This window comes from Engraulis encrasicolus, chromosome 2, assembly GCF_034702125.1.
Source record: "Engraulis encrasicolus isolate BLACKSEA-1 chromosome 2, IST_EnEncr_1.0, whole genome shotgun sequence".
In the NCBI taxonomy this organism is placed as follows: Eukaryota; Metazoa; Chordata; class Actinopteri; order Clupeiformes; family Engraulidae; genus Engraulis; species Engraulis encrasicolus.
Window position 1 is genome coordinate 43,438,543 of NC_085858.1, and position 22,500 is coordinate 43,461,042.

Consider the following 22,500-nt stretch of genomic DNA (forward strand, 5'->3'; position numbering starts at 1 on the left):
AGCAAGCGCGAAGAGGCACACTACTGAAAACTGTAGGTAATTTCTCCACCGTATCCGACGTTTCGGGAGTGCACAGGGATCATGGCGGAAAGGGGGATGCTTCTACATGGTTGTGCGGTTCTTCCTCTCACATAGAAGAGAGTGTGCGAAACTTTGTTGACGTTCAGGTAGACTTCATCAACGAAGAAGAAGAGGGGGCATTTCTGAAAGAACTGGACCTGAGCCTCAAGAAAAAGAAATATGAGTTTGATCACTGGGATGATGTAAGTATCATTATATTAACCCATTACTTGAACATTAAGCGGTAGCCTGTTAAGCATGGCTGTTAAGGTGACAGGTAACAGTTCTGCTGATGACAGGTGCCTTGTTATGTTTCATTGTCACTGATATTCACCCTGTCAACTTACTACGACAAAACATCAATGTTATCAGACAGGCACATGTCAATATTGTTGACTCAACGGCAACGGCAACAACAACAACAACAACAGCATAGGCCTACTAGCGACATGCCCTATTTGTGCTGGGCTGGCAATTGTGAGGAGTTCTTCAGACTGAACTTGTCAGCCCTGCAGTGTCCTGGCATTTTAACTGTAGCAGCTTTGGTAAATTCTACCACCACAGGCCATCCATGGCTTCCGCGAGACTGAGCGTGTCCAGTGGGGAGCGGTCTGTGGAGCAGTGATTGGTCGGCTCCGAGCGCATGCATTCCCGCAGGATGACCGACTTCTTGGTCCCGTCCATGTGCTCGACCTCGATAAGGCCGGTTACATCAAACCCCACGTCGACAGTGTCAAGGTATGACAGCAGGTTGACAGGAATGGGCTATTCGTCTTGTCAAAACAGTGGAATGTTGAGTGTGTGATGTAAACACTGACCTATTGTCTCGCTCTGTGTGTAGTTTTGTGGCAATACAATTGCAGGTATCAGCCTTCTCTCAGACAGCATAATGAGACTAGTGCACGTGGATGAAAAAACTCACTGGGTAGACTTGCTCCTGCCTCGGCGGTCTCTGTATGTCCTCAGGTAAGTCAAGCTGTTTGTCTTTGCTGTAGGCCTACTGAATCGATGTATACCTCAAATATCCAGTCGTTCAAGTTCATTACCTACTTGTATTAGGCCTAACTCCTGTCTTGGAGATATGTCCTGCTGCTAATTAGAACTAGAAGTTACAGCTTGTTTTTTTGTTTTTTTTGGAACCAGTTTAGTTAGGCTACAAGCTACAGTGGTGTTTGTAACGCAGTTATTACATACTTACTTATTCGACAAATGGTAACAGGGATGAGGCCCGGTACAAATTCACCCACGAAATCCTGAAAGATGCCGAGTCTGTCTTCGGTGGGAAACACATCCCTCGCCATCGGCGCATCTCCATCATCTGTCGGAACCTTCCGGAATGAAAACGGCGGGACTGCCACGCCACACGCTTCTCGACATGTCTGATTCTTCTAACCATCTCATTAAATGTATCAATCAGTGATATAGAATCATTAAGAATTGTATGACTGCCCTATCGGCGTGTAACATTGTCAGGTTTATTTCGCTGGGCAGCATGATAACGCTGGATGAGAACTGTTTGTGTTATTGTATGAAAGTGACAAAAATTCAAGTAGGCCTAATTTTGTTGCCCAATCAGTGTAAATGTTATTTATTAAAGAAACTTGCACAAATACAGTAGCCCTACTTGTGTTATGTGGAGTTCATTGCGATACAGACGCTAAAGCATGATTTGAACGTTCACGTCAGACAGAGATGTGTATTTAGCTTGGTAAGAGAACCCAGTCAGGTTCATGCAAGATCAATAAGCTATTGAATAGAGGTTGATGAAACCCATTTGGTTAATACTGCAAATTAACATGGTTCAATTATAAGAACATCTTATTCCAAAATCCCTTTAATACAAACAGAAGTAAAGCTTCCACGTCAACGAATGGAGGCAAAATAATGATAAATAACCATTGGCATTTATCAACACTATTTATTCAGAATGGCACACAGGCTCACAACTTATTTCTTTAAAAAGGTACACAAATAGAAAACAAACTCAACTTCATGAATAATGTGTCATCGTAGGCTCATTCAAGCTGAATACTTGCATCATTTATGATGTCAAACTGAAATACCAACCCCTCCTGATGGGGGTTCCATCTCCATGGCAACAGAGACAGGACACCAAGTTCCAGTGATGTCTTCAACTCACACCTGTTCAATCAAAAGTCCGTTCTGTGTTTTATAAATCCTCAAACAACTACCGCTATCTCCCGTGTTTTACGGCTCTACATTGCCTCAGGATTGGACAACCCCATCCAAACCCAAAGTCCTCACTCAGTTAGGGAGAAGTGCATCTTGTCGTTGATGTTCTTCCTCTCAGGGTTAAGCTTCTTGAGGATCTGGGCCAGCACGTTGACTGTCTGTTCGCTGCTGAGCCCCGTGCGTTTCGTCTGGAACTTCTTGAGCAGGTCCTTGGTGGTCATGGGCTTGCGGATCAGGTACCGCCGCACTGCGTCTTCCGTCAACTGCACATCACTGCTGAACGGATGTGAAGAGGAGGGCCATGTTAAGTGACAGGTCAAGAAAATACTTAGCAACAATCTTATACGCTTCCATTTAGTTTTAATCAGGGGACCCATTTCATCCATTTATTATTGTCCTTACCATAACATGCAATTGACTAATGGCAAAAGGTGGGATGAAATACCATTCATAAATAAATTCTGCAATGCCACTCCGTCTACTAGTACAACCACCCCCCTAGCCCCTACCCCCCAAAGCCCTCTATCTACATTCTACATGGCACATTCCATTCTCTTTTTCCATTTTCAATCTTTGTTTTGTCTGGCACCTCTACCCTCTGCTGGACAGAAACTCACACTCACTGCGAAAGAACAGACGGATACACTACAAACTCAGAATCTAACACTGTGCGGTCCGGTTCTCGATTCTGATTGGCTGGTAGCTGTGGTCAATCGAGCGTAAACCTACACCTTTCACATGAAGATTCTATGCGTGTCCAAGTTAGACCCAGCGCATCTACGTCGGTAATGAGAATATGTTGCAGTTGGGCTAGGGAGTCTGCAAGAAGAGCACATCTTTGCACCATCTGTGGTTGGGGTATCAGTGTGATTGCAAAAGATATTTCATTCCTGCTGTGTTTATCACCCTTGCTGAGTTTTTGTAGCAAAGTGTGTTTTCTGGCAGCGCGACGCACACACACACGCCGAGTAACGCTGCCGGGGTAACCACAATCAATTCCTCAACTTGTCAACTCGTCGCGGAGGAAATTATATTATATAATTGTCATTAAAGCGTTTTTAAAGAAATTTGGTCAGCGATTAAGTGTAACAGTGTTAGATAAGCAATAACTCAGCTTCGCGTCGTGCCCCTCTCCCCTTGGCCGTTATCAATCGAGCGTAACCCACGGCCTCTCGTGGCTTATTGCTTAATGCATAGCTGCCGGAAAAAAGTGGGATGCATGTCGCATCCCCACTTTTTGGGCTCCCTAAATGAGGCTCTCTCAACTTTTACTGCGGGCAAATGAATGGAGTGCAGTAGCATTTTTAAGAAATAAAAAGGAGGGCATACTAGCCTGATTATCATCGACTTTCAAATCTCTTCAAGACTTGGTCTGACCAAGAGCATAATAATTAAGGTCGACCTGCCTCCCTTGGTTTGCTAATGGTTGTATGCTTCCCAACAAAGTGGGAGGAGTTGCAGTTTTTTTGGGAGCTCAGAAACGATATTGTATTGCTTTTGACTTGACTAGAAGCAACGCTGAAGGTGTTGCATCACTAGGAGGGCATGGCCTGGCTTAGGGCATACTCCAAACGTGTGTACCTGGCACTGGGCGTGGACTTCCCAGACGAGGGCTGTGGTGTGCTCTTTCCTGACGGGCTCTGGGGGTTGGGGTCCATCTTCAGCCTCTTGGCAGCTGGAGTGTCTGAGCTGGCGGGTGGTGTTTGACGTTTACCTGGAGGAGGATGGGAAATACAGAATGACGTCGTTGTGTACAACATAGTACAACCACGTGTACAAAAGGGTAAGTTTGGAGGGTCACAGTGAGCGTTAGTCTTGGGTTGGTAGTCCGAAAGTGGTCTTTGGTAAAATATGGAAAGCACTACAGTTGAAGTATCCAAGGCACTCTTCTGGAAAAAGTTAAAATAGCTTTATAAAACGGCTAAATCATTATAGGAATGTTAAAACATGTTTCGGCCAAGGTGTGGCCTTCATCATGGCAGAGTCAAAAATTGTATTGTTTAGCTAAAAGCCATGATAAGCAAATCATGGTGACATTGGTCAATAATGAAAAGGAGATCCAAGTTTTTTTTTTTTTTTTTTTTAAACTACAACACCCCAAAGAAAAACTCCCGCCACAGACCAAAAACATTGTGAATGAAGTTGTTGCAAGAGGTGCGCTTTTCTGATCCGCAACTAATAGGTCATCTCCATCGGCCAGGTGAGGTGTGCGGTTGAAAAATAATTAATATCACAAGTTGTACCACAGTGCCCAGCACCAGTGTGTTATCCATAGACGCAGAACATTAGACTACTTTAGAGGTGACAGCGCACACCTTGTCATGCCAATCCGTGGCAGCCATGTTTTGGAGGTAGACCTGAGAAATGGAAATGAATGGAGGAGGCTCACCTCTGTCAAAAAATGGCTTACTTGATGTGAAAATGTCAATCAACACACTATACAAGGACAATAGTTGAAGTGTTTGGCTAGATATCTACATAATTCAAATAAATTGATTGTTAAATATATTTTATCGACTCTTATGATTGAAGTAGATATTTAGCCTGACATTTCATGTCTTTGATTAATGTGTTACTTCATATTCACACAGTTTTAGGCAATTTTTTTGACAGAGGTGGGAGTGTTTATTGGGAGTGTTTATTGGGCGTGTCTATTGATTTGCATTGACTGAAGGTACCTACATAACACTACCTACACAGGATGGGATGCATGTGCCGTTTCCCAGTGATGTCGCAAATTGCCATGTCACCTCTAATGTTCTACCTCTATGGCAGGGGTGGGGAACCTATGTCTTGAGGGCCGTTTGCAGCCCTTGAGGCCGTTTTATCCGGCCCCAGATATAATTTCAATGTTATGCACCTTCACATGAAAAATGACATTTTGTAAAAGCAATACAATTAAGTTATATTCAGCAAACCTAGAGAGGGTGGTGTTTGTTGAAAAGGTGGCTGCCTTCAATATAGGCCAAAAGTGGAGGGGAAAATCCTGGTTTGTGTTCACAGTATGGCCCTCGGAGGACTTCTACGGCCCTCGGATGAGTTTGAAGTGGCCCTTTGAATGAAAAAGGTTCCCCACCCCTGCTCTATGGTGTTATCAATAAAACACCATAATTATATAACACCATAAAATAAACGTAATTTAAATTCTTTGTATGACCAGTGCATGTAAAGAAATTGACAATAAAACCGAGTTGACTTGACTTATCACAGCTGCCGTTGAAGTCTTACTGTACCTTGCTCCAGCTTGGTGGCGGCGGCCCGCAGTGTGCTGGAGGTGGCTCCAGGGTCGATGGAGGGCGTGCCGGGCCGGCTGCCCGTCCTTGAGCTTCCCGCTGAGCCGCGGCCCCCGCCGCGTTTGGGCGGGGTGCGCTTTTTCTGGGAGGGCAGGATTGAAACAGAGGCAGACCCTCAGCCACACACATTGTCAGACACTTCAAAATGCTAATGGCTGCAGACTGTTCTTGGACTACTTACTTGCCAGTCGCCTGTTTGCTAGTTTATGCCAAACTGACGTTGGACTTTATGGTAGCTAGGTCATGACTGTTCATTTTTTTGCATAAACCATGGGCGGGGAACCTATGGCCTGCAAGCCGTTCACAGCCCTTAAAGCCGTCATATCTGGGCCCCGATATATTTTGAATGTTATGCAGTTTCACATGAAATATGACATGTTTTGAAAGTAGATTTAGAAATTACATTCAGGGGACCTAGTGAAGGTGGAGTCTGTTGTAGAGGCGGCCACCTTCAATATAGGCTTAAAATGCAAGGGGTAATCCTGGTTTGTGTTCTTAGCCCCTGGCATAAACCAAGCAGTGTAAATGCAGCATTAATGTTCTTCAATTTGACAGCATCCACTCTGAGATTATCGCAAATTTTCTTAACAGCCCACTGATTCTTGGCCAAAACATGATGCCATTCTGGCTAACTTTAAAGGGGTATGCCACTATTTTGAGGCTGAATACGGTTAAAATCGTTGCCCTGGGTTTATAGAAGAGGTAGAGTGTCTTATTTTTCATGTTAGGCGTTGTCTTGTTTTAAGGAGGGAGTAAGTATTTAAGCTAGTGAGAGTCAATGGATCACACACAGTACACTGATCCATTGACTTTCACTAGCTTAGCTACATACTCCCTCTTTTAACTTGTCTTAAAGCAAGACAACGCCTAACATGAAAAATAAGACACTTTACCACCTTTATTAACCCCGGCCAACAATTTTTAACTGTATTAAGCCCCAAAATAGTGCTCACCGGCCACTGTGGCGAGTGGTTTTCCCGAGTCATTAGCCATTTCACCTTTCTGCTAGCCAGGATTTTGTTGTCAATTTATTTTCTTTAGAATATTCTTGCATTTAATTAAAAACAATTGATGTTATCACTGTGATTTGTCACACCAAAGAATAAGTTATCCGTCAAAGTGACTAATGAGACTGAAATTGTTACAAGCCACAGCCAAGTTTTACCAGCATTTGGCCGGTTGGCAGGTGCCAGTGTCAAGCCCTGTTGTACACAATAGCATTGCTGGTGCTGTCCCAGCAGGTACATATAGGATCGCTCTCTACCCACCATGAATAGTGCTGAGTTGGCCTCTCCCTCGATGTCACTCTCATCCGAGCTTTCCGATTCACCGCTGCTGTCTGCAAACAGTCACATGTAAACACAAATTAAACAAAAAGTCCAATACAAATACAAAGATTCTATTCATTGGTCTCTAAAGGTCAGATTAGACTTCAGCAACTGCGAGCGTGAAAAGTCGCGTGGGAGTGGCCACGAACCAATTTTGTATTCATGCATCTGCGAGCTCTGCGAGGTCCGAGGTCTCGTTGCCAGCCACATTTGAAATTGCGCGATTAGGCTACTTTCACTACATTGTAAGCACTGCGGTCATTATTAAGCAATGTTGCTTTCTATCCCGGTTAGCTAGGTATTTTCACACAAATTGCAAAGGCAATGCAGTGGTATCATTATTTGACATACCCAGTCTGTTTTCACGAGCAGAAAATGCAAGCATGTAAAGACAGTTGATTCTGCCGATGTGTGTTTACATTCGGTGGAGGAACGGTAGTAAAACCGCAGGCATTGTGCCACGAGTGTTCAACTGATGCATTGTTTGTTACTTAGCTTAGCTTCGTGTATTTACACACATTTACACACAAGGCATTAATAAAGTTTTTAACAGAATACAGCTCTGCTCTCGCAAACTACGGGCATTGCGCTGCCACAAGAACAGAACAAGGAAGTAGCGAGACGACCAATCATAGTGCCTTTTTGTCTGCGTACTCCGCGTCCGTCCGACGGATAGTTAGATTTTTTTCGAGGCGCTAGACGACGGGCGCAGAGCCTCTGAGAGGGGGGCGTGGACTCGCATAGACAGAAAACGGACGGACGCAGATTCTATGCGAGCGAAGCATAAATCTAGCTTAAGGCAGTGGTTTTCAAAGTGTGGGCGGGGGCCGCAAAGGGGTGCTAGGAGGATGACCACGGCAGGTTGGCAGAAAAAAGTATAACAAAGCCAAATAAATAGTTCAATAAACTGAATAACTAATGTACACCAAAATAATTCAAAAGCTAAAGAAATATGCCCCTTAGTTAAGAACTGCATTATAATCAGTCCCTCCAGTTTTTCGCGATTCAGCGATCGCGTGGATTCATGCAAATTCAATGATATTCCGCATAATTTCACGATGCCGCGTAATTCCTGTAAAGCCGCATTTTTCCCGCAAAATTTCCACATTCTGTGGAGTTTATTGATTTATATTTTCGTCAAAAAAAATAAAAATGTGACTACAATACCACCGGAGACGAAAACCAATACGAAGCATTTTTGTTAATATGTCACTGAAACATTGAAAAAGAATTGCCTGCTATTTCGGAAGTCGCGACCCTCATCTCAGCTGTTCCGCGTCTCTCCTCCCCTCCCTCACACATACACGCAGTCGTCGGTGCTGCACACTCATGACCCTTTTTTTAACAGCAGTAGCCTACTTTTCAGTGCAATCCTGGGTGGAAAAAGTATTGTTGCCCATTTATCCATGACGAAGAAGTGTATGCAGTCATGAAATAGTGGCGGTACTGTCCCACAGTAGCAAACATCTTCCGTTAGGCTACATGTTTGCGGAACTTCTCCACTCTCCCCTGTCGCTTTCATGAGCATGCTACCCGACGGTCGTTGTCTGATCTTTTTCGATGTTCGCTAATGTTTGTAATTTAAGGGTCTATGTCTATGCGTAGGCACAAGCCTTCTGATAACAATCACTGTAGTGCCGATCGCAAAGGTTTCGGAAGTGTGGAGTTTTGCAACTTGTTTCAGTCAAGGACACCGAGATAGGAAGTGAACGGCCCTTCCACGCTTTCACTGTGTTATTGCAATAAAGTCTTGCGAATCCATGCAACCATGCACACAACCATGTCAACGAGAGCGTGTATGCCATCACAACTTTGCATCAAGCAAATAATATGCAACAGCTTGCAATACGAGCACGAGAGAGAGAGAGAGAGAGAGAGAGAGAGAGAGAGAGAGAGAGAGAGAGAGAGAGAGAGAGAGAGAGAGAGAGAGAGAGAGAGACGCGTCTTCCAACAGGTGACATTGTAACGCTTGCATACAGCCTGGCTACTGTACCCCGCGACGCTCTTCATTAGGCCTAGTGGTAGGCTATACCCACAAGTATTTTTTCATAACGCGCTGTCCCGTTTTCCCCCGAAGTCGTTCTAAAATATCGACAGAGATTTATGAGTGTCGCGGACATGATTTTTTTTTACACATTGGACGCACTGGCTAATAAGACGCTCTGACAGCTTTTGACAATATTTTATTATTCTATTATATAGGAAGTGTGTTTCTGAATCTCTCTCTCTTTTGTCTTAAGCCTGCTTAGACTGATTGTGGTTTTCAGTTACCAAAAAAACCCAGAAAGGGATGCAAAATCTTTGCAAAAAATGAGAAAATGCCGCAAAATCTTTGCAAAAAATGAGAAAATGCCGCCACAAAATCAGGCATTTTGACCGCAAAAATCACAAAATCCCAGTGCAAAATCCTGGAGGGACTGTATAATAATGTATTGCATCTCTGAACATTACTGCTACTATCATTATGATTTCATATATCCCAGTGGGGCACTGACTCACAGACCATAACTATGGTTGTGAAAAGGGGTGCGCAGTAAAAAATAGTATGGCACGATCTATGTAAGGGGTCCTTGGCTGGAATCTACCGGTATATGAGGGCCTTGTCATGGTAGAGTTTGGGAACCGCTGCTCTAGGGCATGTGAATGCGAAATTCCACACACCTTTGGGCTTCTTCTTCTTCTCCATGTGCACAGGCGTCTTCTTCCCTCCTTCCTCCTCCTCTTCCTCTTCTTTGTTCTCCTCTTCGTTCGGTTTCTCCTCCTCGCTTTCTTCCTCCTCACTCTCAGACATCTCGTCAATACCTAGGAGGACAACGAATCCTTGATTTCAAAACACCAAGGGAGTGCCCTTTCTAAAAACAATAAAAGTGTGTGTTTTTTTTTTTTTTAAAGATATTTTTTGGGCTTTTTTTATGCCTTTGTTGTGACAGGACAGTTACAGAGGGACATGAAATGAGCAGGGAGAGAAAGACGGGGAAGGTTTGGCAAATGAACGAATCGAACCCGGGTCGCCGGTGTAGTAACCCAGCACTCCATAGCACATAACACTGCACACAACGAAATTGCATTCATGCCTCACCCGTGCAAGAGGGCAGCCCTAAATGGCACCCCAAGCAGCAGCAGGTACCTCAGCGGCAGGTAGGGAGTCGAATTGGCAACCTTTGGGCTACAAGTCCTAACCCTAAGCCCTAACCGCTTACCCATGACTGCCCACAAATACATGAACAGATAAGCCTAGGCAATCAGCATACATTTCCAAGCCACTTCAACAGTGCAGGTTGGTGTGGTGAACAGAGCAATACAGAAACTGAACAGCAGCTAAAATAGATGAGCAATTTTTGCTAACAGTCATAAAGTGTAGCCAGAGAGAGTAGAGAGATATACTTAAAGAATGTCTGGTGTAGCTACTGGAAACCAACCTTTAGGGACGTTCTCTTCCCCTTTGTTGGGTTTGGCCTTCTCCATTTCCTCCTCTTCTGAACTGCAGAGTGAAAAAGACTTAAGTCGACGTACAAAACATCAGGGTCTCCCCCGGCACTTAACTCATTGGCTGCCAGCCATTTTCATAAAAGAGTACCTCGGAGTGCCAGCCATTTTTCAGCATTTTGGGTGTTTTTTGGAGGCTCACAGAAAATTGAGTTCTGTGTCTATGTCAACACCATACCTATCAAAACACAGATTAGACGCTCATCTGTCATCAGAAAAAAACGGTGTCTCTCTACCCCTTTCCGTTCTTTCATAATCATCTGTTGAAATTAAGTGGAATTCGCCAAAATGCTGCTTTCTAGCCAAAAAGCTGAGAAAACGCCATTTGAAGTAGAACTATAACTGCAAACGTTTTTGCCCGTAATGGCATCGTCCTAACAACTCCAAACCTATCAGCTGCTATTACACAGTCTTCTGTCATCTGTAGCCTGAACAAAAAGATCATTTGTATGACCTTTTCAACCTAATATACTGAAATATAACGGGGGGACTCGAAAACAAGGGTGTTTTGGTTTAGTTGCTGGCGCGCAGCATGGATCATGACAGCAGTTGCCCCTAACTCCGGTAACTCCCTACCTCTCCCTCTCCCTCTCCCTCTCCCTCTCCCCTCGTTGGAGAACGAATCACAGCTGGTTTATTTCCTCCAGAAATAGTACCGTGTTGTGTCTTGTGGGGAGGGAGGCAGGTAGGCAGGCAGCACCGCTTAGCGTAGCTTACTGCAGCTTCTTTGGCAGAGCGGACAATTTGCAGATTGATGATTACTGTCATCATGGTTCTGCTATAGTGATCTTGTCATATATTGTTCAATGAATTTTCTTTTGATAAAGTACTGATCACACATCCAACATTTCACAAGCCGATTGGAGTGGTGAATGCTAGCTGGTCTGAGGCTAAGTGCAATGCTTTCTAATGTGAGCTGAATGCATCTGACCAGACACAAAGGCTACTCTGTTCCAAGAATCTGCAACCCCCCTGTCTTTTTTGATGATACAGTAAGCTGATCATACTATACAGATCCATAAAAATAACTGTGGATTGAGTAAAAAATAGTTGACTTACCAAGGCTCCTTTATTTAGGCTTAGTTGTAAGTTGTTAGCGATTTCGTGCTAGCTAGCTAGCTAGCGTAGCAAACTTTATACCCAAGTTACCTCAGTTGGGACACATCACCACTAGTCCCGTGCATTCTCCTGTTAGATGATATTTTGTAAGCAACATCCTGATGTTGTGTAGGCTGATCACATTATCCAAAATGAAAGGTTGTCACACAGATCATCTCATGGTGTATTTTGGGCAAGTTAGCTACAATGCCTTCTAGCTAGATAGCAACAGGGGATTGTATTTTGGTCATGAGAGGAAGGTTTTTTTTTGGCCAGGCTCTGACACTAAAATCAGTAGCCTACCTGTGTTAAAATCAGAGGGCAAGAAAGTAGACTACTGTCACAGGTGCTTTACTTTCAAAAATGATTTTGCTATGCTACTTTTGAGATTATATTATAATAGTAAAAAAGGGGTGTTTTTGTCTTGACATTTCATCTTGCTCTGAGCTAAAGCCCTGCCTTGACTGTTCCTAAGGACACTTCTGCCACCTACAGGAACAGTTAGAAAATGCCTTGAGGCTTGAAATTCATACAGAAGATAGGTCAGACCGTCCTCGAGGCCTGGCTGTAAAAAAACGTCACTATCGTCACTATTTGAAATGACGTCATTCGACGGCCAAGGCAGCCAATGAGTTAATTGTTATGAGAATGTGATTTCTAATGTTGCTTCACCAAAACGGTATACATTCATGAGTTTTCTATATCATAATTTCATATGAAACCACACAACACAGCCTTTCCAATGATGATAGTCATGTGTCTGATGTGTCTGAGCCCTGGCCAACAAAGCGGCAAAGACGCAAAACGCACATAGGACACACATACATAAAGAATAAGATTCTGCAGGTAACATTGAAAAGTTCCAACAGTTGATCCCAAGACTGAAGAAAGAATGTTGCAATGGTTTGTTGCCTACCTGGTTTCATCTGATATGTAGTCAACTTCTAACCCTTCAAAGTCACCATCATCACTTTCTTCACTGTGGTTGCGTTTGTCCTTGGTCTTCTTTCCTTTTCCCTTGCTTTTCTTAGTTTTTGGCTTGCTCTCTCCATCTGTAATAATAATAATAATAATAATTTAAAAAAAAAACATTTTATGGGATGATTTGGCTCTCGTACAGAGAAGACAATAACTACAGTACATGAAAACTGAGCAAAGTAACACTTTTTTACACACTTCACTCAGTTGCTTTGTCAAAAAATAAAATGGACTAATGTCCCAAATGGCAACTTGGCACCGACCCCTCTCAGCTGTATCCTTATCAAGGTCCCCCTTTGGCTCCCACACTCCGCCAAGGGGGGCGGGGCTGCAGAGCCAACGCTGAGAAACACTAAGGGAGCGTTCCAATATGAGACCTTGCGTCCTCCACTTGTGCTTGTGGCCTCGTACCAGGAAGTAATGAGTCATGATGACATCACGGACAACAGCATTATATTTTAATATCTTGCAAGTAATTTTCTCATTTGCAAACTGGATGGTGAATGTAGAATAGTCCCCCAAAAATTGTTTTGGCTAGGCTGACAGCAGGGAAATTTTATTGTTTTCTCCACGGAGGAGGGGCCAGGAGGCGGGGCCAGGCCACAAGCACAAGTGGAGGACGCAAGGCCGAATGCATCCTAAGTTTAGACCTTCTCCTCTCCTCTTCAAAACAAATGTTTCTTTGACTTTTTGACTCACTCCATCCAGCTGATTAGCAAACTGATGATGGGTCTACCTGGGGTCTGTACTAAGAAGGTGCTTCAGGAGTAAACCAGGTTAAGTTAAGAGATAAATCATCTAATAGAAGAGCCTGGAGTGGACTCTTCTATTAGATTATTTACCTCTAAACTTAACCTGGTTGGTTTACACCTAAACCAGGGTTGCATTTCTCAAAACCACAGTTACTAACTACATTAGCTACTTTGTTGTTTGCAATGCAATTTCCCATTGGCAACTACCCATGTTGCTATTGCTAACAGCTTTGCTTTCGAGAAAAGCACCCCAGCTTTGTAGTTTAGGCCCCTGGACTTGAGGAGAAAACAAACTACAGAGTATTGAGATGGCCTCCCTAGCCTGATTATCATCAACTTTCAAATCTCTGTTTGAGACTTGGTCTGACCAAGTGCATAACAATTTGCACGTTTCTCAAATGGCATAGTTGACCTAGCCAGGCTGTGCCCTCCTAGTGATGCAACACTTAAGTCTCTGAGTCGGAGAGATTTGAACGTCGATTATAATCAGACTATAGTTGACCCGCCTCCCTCGGTTTTCTACTCGTCGAGGCCACAAAAGCCTGTGCCGAAGTTTAAACCATGTTTAAACATTTTCTTAGTCTCTGCTTAAACCACGTCACTGCCTTGAACACACCTCTACCCAGGGCCGTTGGAGCTGGCCGTTTTTTTCCGGAGCTCAGAAATGATATTTGTATTGCTCCTGGCCCAACTAGAAGCAACGCCTGGCTATCACCTCCCCTCCTCCTACACTGACCTTCTACTCCGCTGCTGCCGCTCTCGTCTCCATTAGCTCCTTTGCTGTTTGCAATGCAATTTCCCATTGGCATCTACACAAGTTGCTAACTGGCTAACAACTTTGCTTTCGAGAAATTGCACCCCAGCTTTGTAGTATAGGCCCCTGTGTTTTGAAGGAAGAATAGCAGTGTTGACTCGGGACCCTCCTTTACTCAAAACCACAGTGTATTGAGATGGCCTCCCCTGCCTCAAAGCCAAAGTCAACTTTATTATCCCAAAGGGGAAATTCAAGTGGTCAAGGTGCATATACAAAGGTAGACAGGACTTAAGACCAAAATAAATACATAACATGACAGATAAATAAATACAACCCCCTGCTACAATACATATCTTTCTCTCTACCACACCCATCCACCCACCCACCCATCCACACCCACCCGCCCGCCCGCACGCACGCACGCACGCACGCACACACACACACACACACACACACACACACACACACACACACACACACACACACACACACACACACACGTGTCCCTTGCTGGAAACTGTGTCTTTCATTGACAATTCTGATTGCAGAGGGAACAAATGACTTGCTGAACCTGGCTGTACTTCTTTTCCTTATTTTCCTCCACTGACCTTCTCCTCCGCTGCTGCCGCTCTCGTCGCTGCTCATCTCCAGGTCGTCCTCTAGGTTGTGGATGCGGAGGTCGTTCCCACCGCCCCGGCCGCCCTTCTTCTTCTTCTTGCCGCCCTTCTCGCCCTCCTCCTCGTCGTCGTCGTCGCCCCCGCCCCCCTGCTCCCGCAGGCGACGCTGTAGCATGATGCTGAAGTGGTTCACCACCTTGTTTCTCCTACACATACAACACATCAGATCAGAGAAAGTATGGTAATTCATGTACAGTTGTGCTCAGAATAGCAGTGTCAAGTCAAGTCAAGTTTATTGTCAATTTCTTTACATGCACTGGTCATACAAAGAATTTGAAATTGCGTTTCTTGCTCTCCCATGCAGACATAGACTAATCTAGGTAAGGACAAAGACAGTATAGACATAGACAGTACTCATACATGGACATAGACAGTATGGACGTAGACATTGCTCATACAGACATTTAAAGTGCAAGACTGGACAACAGAAAACTTGTAGAGAACATACATTAAGAGGAGGTATTTTGTTGTGCTTTTTTTAAAAGTCCTTTATAGCGTTCTGACATAGTAATAGTAGCATTTGAAGAAAATAAATAATTAAAAAAAGGTTTTATTAAATACACCAGCAGCAGTATGTGTGTGTGTGTGTGTGTGTGTTTGTATGTGTTTTGTGTGTGTGTGTGTGTGTGTGTGTGTGTGTGTGTGTGTGTGTGTGTGTGTGTGTGTGTGTGTGTGTGTGTGTGTGTGTGTGTGTGTGTGTGTTTAGTGCAGGTAGAAAGTGCGGTGTGCGTCTGTGTGTGTGTACCTGTGTATGTGTGTGTGTGTGTGTGTGTGTATGTGTGTGAGTATGAGTTGTGTGTCAGTGTGTGTATGTTTGGGTTTTGTGCAGAAAGTGCAGTGTGCTTGTGTGTGTGTGTGTGTGTGTGTGTGTGTGTGTGTGTGTGTGTGTGTGTGTGTGTGTGTGTGCATGTTTTGAGTTAGTGCAGGTTGAAAGTTCAGTCACAGATGTAGTAGTGCAGGTGGAATGTTCAGTCGCAGATATGGTGGTGGGGATGAGGGGGGGGAGCGTTGTCAGTGGCCTGGCTGGCTAGAGGCTGACAGTGAAGGGAGAGTGGGTTGAGTGTTCAGTATCTTGATTGCTTGATGCATCGTGCTGCTTGCAAGCCTGGTGGTACGGGAACGGAGGCGCCTGTACCTCTTTCCAGAGGGCAGGAGGCTGAACAGTTTGTGTGCAGGGTGGCTTGTGTCTTTGATGATCATCAGTGCTTTTCGGGTGAGGCGTGCGGTGTAAATGTCCTGCAGGGAGGGGAGTGGTACTCCAATGATCTTCTTCGCTGTGTTCACAACACGCTGGAGTGTCTTCCTGTTTTTCTCCGTGCAGCTTCCTCCCCACACTGTGATGCAGCTGGACACGACGCTCTCTATGGTTCCTCTGTAGAATGTTGTCATGATGGAGGGTGTAGCACTTGCCTTCTTTAGTTTAGTGCCTTTACAAAACTGAGAAAATGTCAAGATACTTCAAAGAAATTGTACTTTCATGAGCAAAAATGCATTGGGGATATGTAACATGTACTGCACATTCTATTTGAAAGCAAGAAAATTGACAAAATAAATAATTCAATTTTATAATATTTCACAGAAAGCGAAGAAATGCATGCTCATAAAAATAGTAGTGTGCAGTGAATGTGCAGTGTCTCATGAAAGTACCATTTATTTAAAGAGTCTTGACATCTTATTTTTGTAAAGGCACTGCTATTATTCTGAACAACTGTATGTTAGTTTTTGTTTACTGCACATTGTGTGTGTGTGTATATGTGTATCAATACCTTATATGTATGTTTAGTCTAACTGCACACTGGAGACTGGTCAAATGCATTTTCAAACTCCTGTGCTAACCCTGTTACATAGATTTTTGACAATACACTATACATCGCAAAATACACTACTTCAGTCATTGCAGTCTGTTGTACTGTATACACAATGTCATCCTAATGACATAGAAAAATGTATTATTACTCGATTCAACCCGATTGTAGAGTCTGTTCGGGGTGGAAAATATGTACCTTCCCTGTACACTGAATGAAAAACGCTGTTGCTTACAAGCAAAAGGGTTGATTGCATTCGACATGTACAGGTTTTTACTCGGACAGAGGTGGCAACCCCCATGCAAGAAGACCCATATGCATGCAGCCCGGTCTCGGACGTTTCCAGCAAAGAATAGAGAGACCCACCTGCCCCACTCTTCCTCGGCCTCCTCAGCCGTTAGCGTGCGGTGCTTGGCCTGGGGGGTGAAGTTGTACCAGCCGTGCACGGGGAAGGCCTCAAAGGCCCCGTCAGGACACTGTGTGAAGATGTAGTAGGAGGCGTTCTCAGTCACCCCGCCTTTCTTCTGCCCTTTAAACCTGAGAAGGGGTTAGAAGGGAGAAAGTGTTGAAAGTTGAGGCTATGACTGTGTGTGTGTTTTATTGACATAACTGAAATGGATGGCCCAGCCGTGGTCCGTGGCACTAGACTGCTACGCAGGCGACCCGCGTTTGATTCCTGACTCGGGTCATTTCCCGTTCCTCCCCAGTCTCTCTCTCCCACTCATTTCCTGTCCCACCTCTTCACGGTCCTGTCTGAATAAAGTTGGCCCGCCCACCCCAAAAGAACCGAAATAGATGACAATAAAAACGAAGTCCCTTAATATGTTGGGGAGGTTAATTAATTTGGAAACGTTACAGTGACCTTACCTTTTGCCTGCTTTCCCGTTGACCTTGAGGATCCAGGGTTGATCCTCCAGTTTGAACTCCCGTGTCACGATGCCGTACTTCTTCCTGCGCGCCTCCTCCCTCTGCTTCTTGCCAAACTCGCTGCCGGCCGCCCCATCCTGGGTCTCCTCCTCGGCGTACATGCGCCTGTTGCTCATGTCACGCTCCATGCGGGCCTGTGTGTGTGTGTGTGTGTGTGTTTGTGTGTGTGTGTGTGTGTGTGTGTGTGTGTGTGTGTGTGTGTGTGTGTGTGTGTGTGTGTGTGTGTTTGTGTGTGTGTTTCACCGGGGAGTGATGATCGATGAAAGGAGCACATGAAAACTTAATTGGACTTATGACGCACATATACACTAATGATGATGATACAGGGTATATACACCAATCTTGAAGTCAAATTTACTACCATTTAATACCTTTTTTCACTACCTTTAGATCATTTTTACAACCATCACGGCACTTCGATGCGAGTGTTAACAAGGCATTTTTTTTGCAAAAACATGCCCGAAAGGGAGGCATGCGGCGGGACGGTACCATGCTCAGGGTACCTCAGTCATGGAAGAGAATTAGGGAGAGCACTGGTTAATTACTCCACCCACCAACCAGGCGGGTCGGGAGTCAAACCGACAACCTCTGGGCCAAAAGTCTAACTTAACAATTTTAATCAAAATGCTACAACTAAAAACAATAACAGCTTGTTTCTTCAAAAACAATAACAGCTTGTTTCTTCAAAAACAATACCTTTTGAGAAAATGTACTCCTTTTAAGGCCATTCAATTTTGCTTTTTGAATTTATCAACTTTTGATACTTTTTACAAACCCGTGGACACCCTGTGATATTTTCAAGCAACCTTTTTAATTTGTGACAAAAGCACAAAACCATACTACACAACTAGTGGCATGACTTACAGCACCACATTTTAGCCATCACATCACAATGAGAGTTAGTGGTCTCGCCTCTCAAGGGCTCTTACCTGGGTCCAGGCTGAGCAGTTCACCTTATCCCCAGCATTAAAAGCCATGATGCTGTACTTCTTACTGGTGTTTCTGATCAACACATTTCAAAAAGCAAACCATCAGAGTGCAAATTGGGGGATATTATAGTAATAATAATAATAATAATAATAATTCCACTGAGGCTGACCCTCTGGAAGGTTGCGAGGTATTGTATGGAGATGACTGTTGCTATTCACAAGAAAAGTCACGTCAGCTTTTATTTAGTTCAGCACTTCTATACTTACTTTGGCACCCGAACTGTATATTCTGTGGCTGAACCGCTTCCCCCCTAGAGATGAGTAGGAAAGCAGTGAAAGTCAAGTCCCAATGACTCCCTTGTCATACATTTTTGCATTTGCGACCATGCAACCATGTGCACCTCACATAGACAACTAATTGCAATGTAAATTATCACTATAATGTGATGTCTACAATAAAAAATGCATATGAATGAATGAATGAGATTGGTTCATGTGGCCAAAGTACGAGGCTTACCAGAGACGTCATACTCGCCAACTGTCCTTTGGATCCCTCTGCGTAAAGTGCTGTTTCGGATGACGGAAAAGTGTTGAAAAGGGATTGCACAATTAGTGCCTTAAATTCAACAAGCAAACAAGTGTCTAGATGCCGTCTTTTAGTTAGCTAAAATGAAGCTAGTTAGCATATCTTGGAATGAATGTCATTCATAACACGATGATACATGTTAACAAGTAAGGTTACCATTAAATAACCTAAATGAATATGCCCTAATATTAATAACCGGGTAAGCACTGATTTGGTTTGAGAAAATGTCTGGGCAAAGCAGCGTCAACGCTACAAGTACTGTTAAATGGCACAAGTTGGAAAGCCCCGTGGTTCAAGATGGACTACAGTTTGCCCAGAACCGGCCCTAAAACTAGCTATTCACAGTCATCAAGAGACAATCACTAGAACTACATTAAATAGAGATTTATGAAAGTGTTTTACCTTGTCTGAAACGCTGGAAAAGCAGTAATTTGATGCAGAAACTCCGGTACCGCTACTTTCACTGCACACACAACAAACCGGAGCGCCTGTCGTGTTGACCATAGATGAAGAAGAGTAATACAATGACCTGGCTCACTACTGCCACCTGGTGTTCTGGGATAGAACTAGCAATTACTGTAGTTGGCTGTGGGCTGCGTTGCCAGAGGAACATTGAGTAACCTACTTAATGCTACTAATATCAGAATAGGTCTCACACCATTATTAAAGTTTATATATACACTATTTTACCTAGCACATTCACTTTGCACAAGCCTTTGAATTGCAAGTGCGAGAAAAAAAAACATTGTGAAAGCCTGGACTGTCCCGACTTTTTATAATGCACAGCTTCATATTACCCCATTGAAATAAACACATATCATTAATGATTCGTGCTCGCGCATCAGGTTTTTTACCACTGAAATGTGGCAACACAGTACAGAAGTGAACACTGCACACAACGAAATTGCATTCATGCCTCACCCGTGCAAGGGGGCAGCCCTCAATGGCGCCCTGACGGTACCATGCTTAGGGTAGCCTAGAGCACCGGTTAATTACTACCCCCACCAACCTTGCGGGTCGGGAGTCGAACCGGCAACCTTTGGGCGACAAGTCTGACGCCCTAACCTCTTACCCCTGACTGCCCATTGTATGTGGACCTAAACTTATTGTAGGCCTATAAGGGTCATTCTACAGAAAAGGTTGAATTTGGGAAACCTATTTCCACTGAAATGTATTTCTTCTAATGCACTTAAAACTTCTTTAATATTACCAGAGATATTCTATAGAGATATGCCAACTTAATAGGTTTCTATGGGCACCTAACGCGACCAGGTTCCGGTCTGCCCTAAAGGGGCGTGTCATAATGCTTCTACAATGAATAGAACAGTCCTTAGGTCTGCCTAGGTCTGCCTAAGGGGGGCCATAATAGAACCAGGAAACAATGGGCCAATGGAACCTCTCTCTCTCTACTCTCTATGATATTACTATATAACTTCTTAACTTAGTTAATCCACACCAGGGCCAGCTTAATGTATTTTCATTTTTTAAAATATATTTCATTAAATAATGCATCTGTTGTTTTTTCGTCATTGGTGTTACCTACAATACACACTATTTATATTTGTAAAAAAAAAAATCTTTAATTTAAACTTGAATATTCCACTGAAATCAGATACATGGAACCATAAAACCAAGAGAAATATCTGATTAAGCATTTACAACTTCATTTAAAAATGTAAATAGTCAACATCATGTGAATCTATGTGACTTTCGCCATCAATGTTTTAATTTTTAAACAAAAAGGAGTGGAATAGTATACAAATAAGTTCTTGAATAGTAACTTTAAAATATGAGCTACTGAATACATCAATGATGAAAAAGAAAACATTGATGATAACAATAATTCAAGTGAACCAGGTCAAAAAGAGGTGAAAAGTAACACCAGTGACGTGCCATAACACCAATGACACAAAACGTCAAATTTATTTTGGAAATGACCTCTTTTAATTTCTTAAACTCAATCATAAACTCATATTATTAGCATTTCATTTCATAAACTGATTTCATAAACTGGTTTCCCTACTCCAATTCCCTTATTTCTGATGTTTTTGGTGTAGCTTTTACACATGAATGTCATTGGTGTTATGGGTTAATTTAGGCTGAACAGTAACACCAATGACCACAAATTACAGTAACACCAATGACTTTTTTAGGGGAAAACCACAGTTAAAACAAACTGGCTGAATCTGTGGGAGACAATATGCTTTCAGTGATATCAAAATCCTTTACTTATTTGATGTATTCAAGTTGTATTTGAATTGGCTCACCTCTGTGGCTTTAAACTGAGTAACACCAATGACAGGCTTCGTAGCTTCATGTACAATTCTTGAAGAAATCATGACATTTTTGAAGAAATGAAGACAGATATCTGACTCGTATGATGTCTTTGACCACTACACCTCCTTAAATTACCTCTTGCCCTGAAGGAACACCCAAGAGCCAATTTAATTTTCAAAATAACAGTATTTTGTCTAGCAATAACACCAATGACGTAATTTTGAGTGACAGATATTTATTTAATATTATAAATAATATAAAACCATTTATTAAATATGTATATGTTGTAGTCATTCCATGTAATGTTAATGAAAATGTAAATGAGGTTAATTTCATTGAAAAATGTATTTTTAAACAAAAAATATACAATACATTTTCATGTATCATATTAGTGACACAGAGTTTCTATGGGTATCCTTTTTTTTAAAGTATTTATTAATAAGTAGACCAATAGAGTTGACTTCTACATTACAAAAACAGTCTCTAGGCTACTTATTGAACATATGTAAAGTAAGTGATTATCATGTCAACTTTGGCTGTATTGGTATCTACAATGTCAGTGACAGCATTTTCAACCTTTTCTGTAGAATGACCCATAAACTTTCAGTGGTGATATATTACCCAGGTGGCCCCTCTACATTTTTGTATTATGTTCATCCTACTTGGGTTTAAGTAGGCTGTTGGATGCGAAAAGGCGAACGAGAGGACATTTGAAAACAAAAACACAATGAACATAATACAAAAATAACAAAAACAAACACACGTTTGCATTTTACTACCAACTATGAATTAAATAAAGTCAATTGTTTCGCTTCTGTCACCATGTCAAAAGGGAAAAGAAACTCAAATGTAGGCAGGTGTTTTATTATGGCTTATACGCTGTTTGGGCAATTTATTGCAATGCGTTTTGACGGTGACTAAACTTCCTTCCTTGGGAACTATCCTGGCTGTCGAAGAAAACGGATGGGTCTGTTTTAATCTCAGCTGAAATGAGACTGAACGTCTGCACCTTTTCACACGTAGGGCCTAAATCATCATGAAAGAGGGTTGTTTTTAATTCATTTATTTGATTAACGTTTGAGCAAGTGTAAAAGTTAATACGCCTACGTATTTAACCACTTAACTGATGTGTTTTTTAAATAGGCCTATATATTTATGTCGGCGAGGGTTGATTGTGCGATTGCATTTCGTCACTGACATTCCAATCAAAGACTGTGGCTCGAATCCCGCGGCGTAGAGACTGGAATCTTGATGACTGGCAACGTCATAAATCACTTACTACTTCTGTAGATGTCATAATGTCCAGGCCACTATGTAAACCACCAACATCCCGCCACAGCTTCATTTCACAGAAGAC

At 43.0% G+C, this 22,500-nt stretch overlaps 2 protein-coding genes across 4 annotated transcripts in view; one reads left to right on the forward strand and one right to left on the reverse strand.

The window, feature by feature from the left end:
- The window catches only part of alkbh7 (alkB homolog 7), a 1,772-nt gene extending 95 nt beyond the window's left edge, over positions 1-1,677 (forward strand). Inside the window, exons 1-4 of the mRNA XM_063188998.1 lie at positions 1-263; positions 625-798; positions 902-1,026; positions 1,280-1,677. The exon at positions 1-263 is cut by the window's left edge and continues 95 nt beyond it. Coding sequence (XP_063045068.1) covers positions 1-263; positions 625-798; positions 902-1,026; positions 1,280-1,400 — 683 coding nt within the window. The 3' untranslated portion in view covers positions 1,401-1,677. The remainder of the gene's footprint in view (positions 264-624; positions 799-901; positions 1,027-1,279) is intronic.
- Positions 1,678-1,958: 281 nt separating this feature from the next.
- Positions 1,959-22,440, reverse strand: gtf2f1 (general transcription factor IIF, polypeptide 1). 3 transcript variants are annotated; one of them, XM_063188979.1, is made up of 15 exons: positions 22,423-22,440; positions 19,269-19,329; positions 18,798-18,847; positions 18,548-18,591; positions 18,281-18,353; positions 17,292-17,485; positions 16,791-16,961; positions 14,551-14,765; positions 12,375-12,510; positions 10,294-10,355; positions 9,536-9,676; positions 6,815-6,885; positions 5,487-5,628; positions 3,835-3,967; positions 1,959-2,529 (listed from the first exon to the last, which is right to left on the reverse strand). In XM_063188979.1, exons 3-15 carry the CDS (start codon positions 18,807-18,809, stop codon positions 2,322-2,324), a joined length of 1,602 nt encoding a protein of 533 aa, XP_063045049.1. In that variant the 5' UTR covers positions 18,810-18,847; positions 19,269-19,329; positions 22,423-22,440; the 3' UTR covers positions 1,959-2,321. The 3 variants fall into 3 exon arrangements, with proteins under 3 accessions (XP_063045049.1, XP_063045040.1, XP_063045058.1); XM_063188970.1 differs by lacking the exon at positions 22,423-22,440 and having other exon boundaries at positions 19,269-19,404; XM_063188988.1 differs by lacking the exon at positions 22,423-22,440 and having other exon boundaries at positions 1,959-2,526; positions 19,269-19,400.
- Between the last annotated feature and the right edge of the window lie 60 nt (positions 22,441-22,500).

Excerpts from the sequence above, each read along its gene's own strand:
- gtf2f1 (XM_063188979.1), bottom strand. Across the intron at positions 14,766-16,790 it reads GCCGAGGAAGAGTGGGGCAG|GAGAAACAAGGTGGTGAACC; the intron begins GTGGGTCTCTCT and ends TTGTATGTGTAG. Across the intron at positions 6,886-9,535 it reads GAAGAAGAAGAAGCCCAAAG|ACAGCAGCGGTGAATCGGAA; the intron begins GTGTGTGGAATT and ends GACTGTTTGCAG.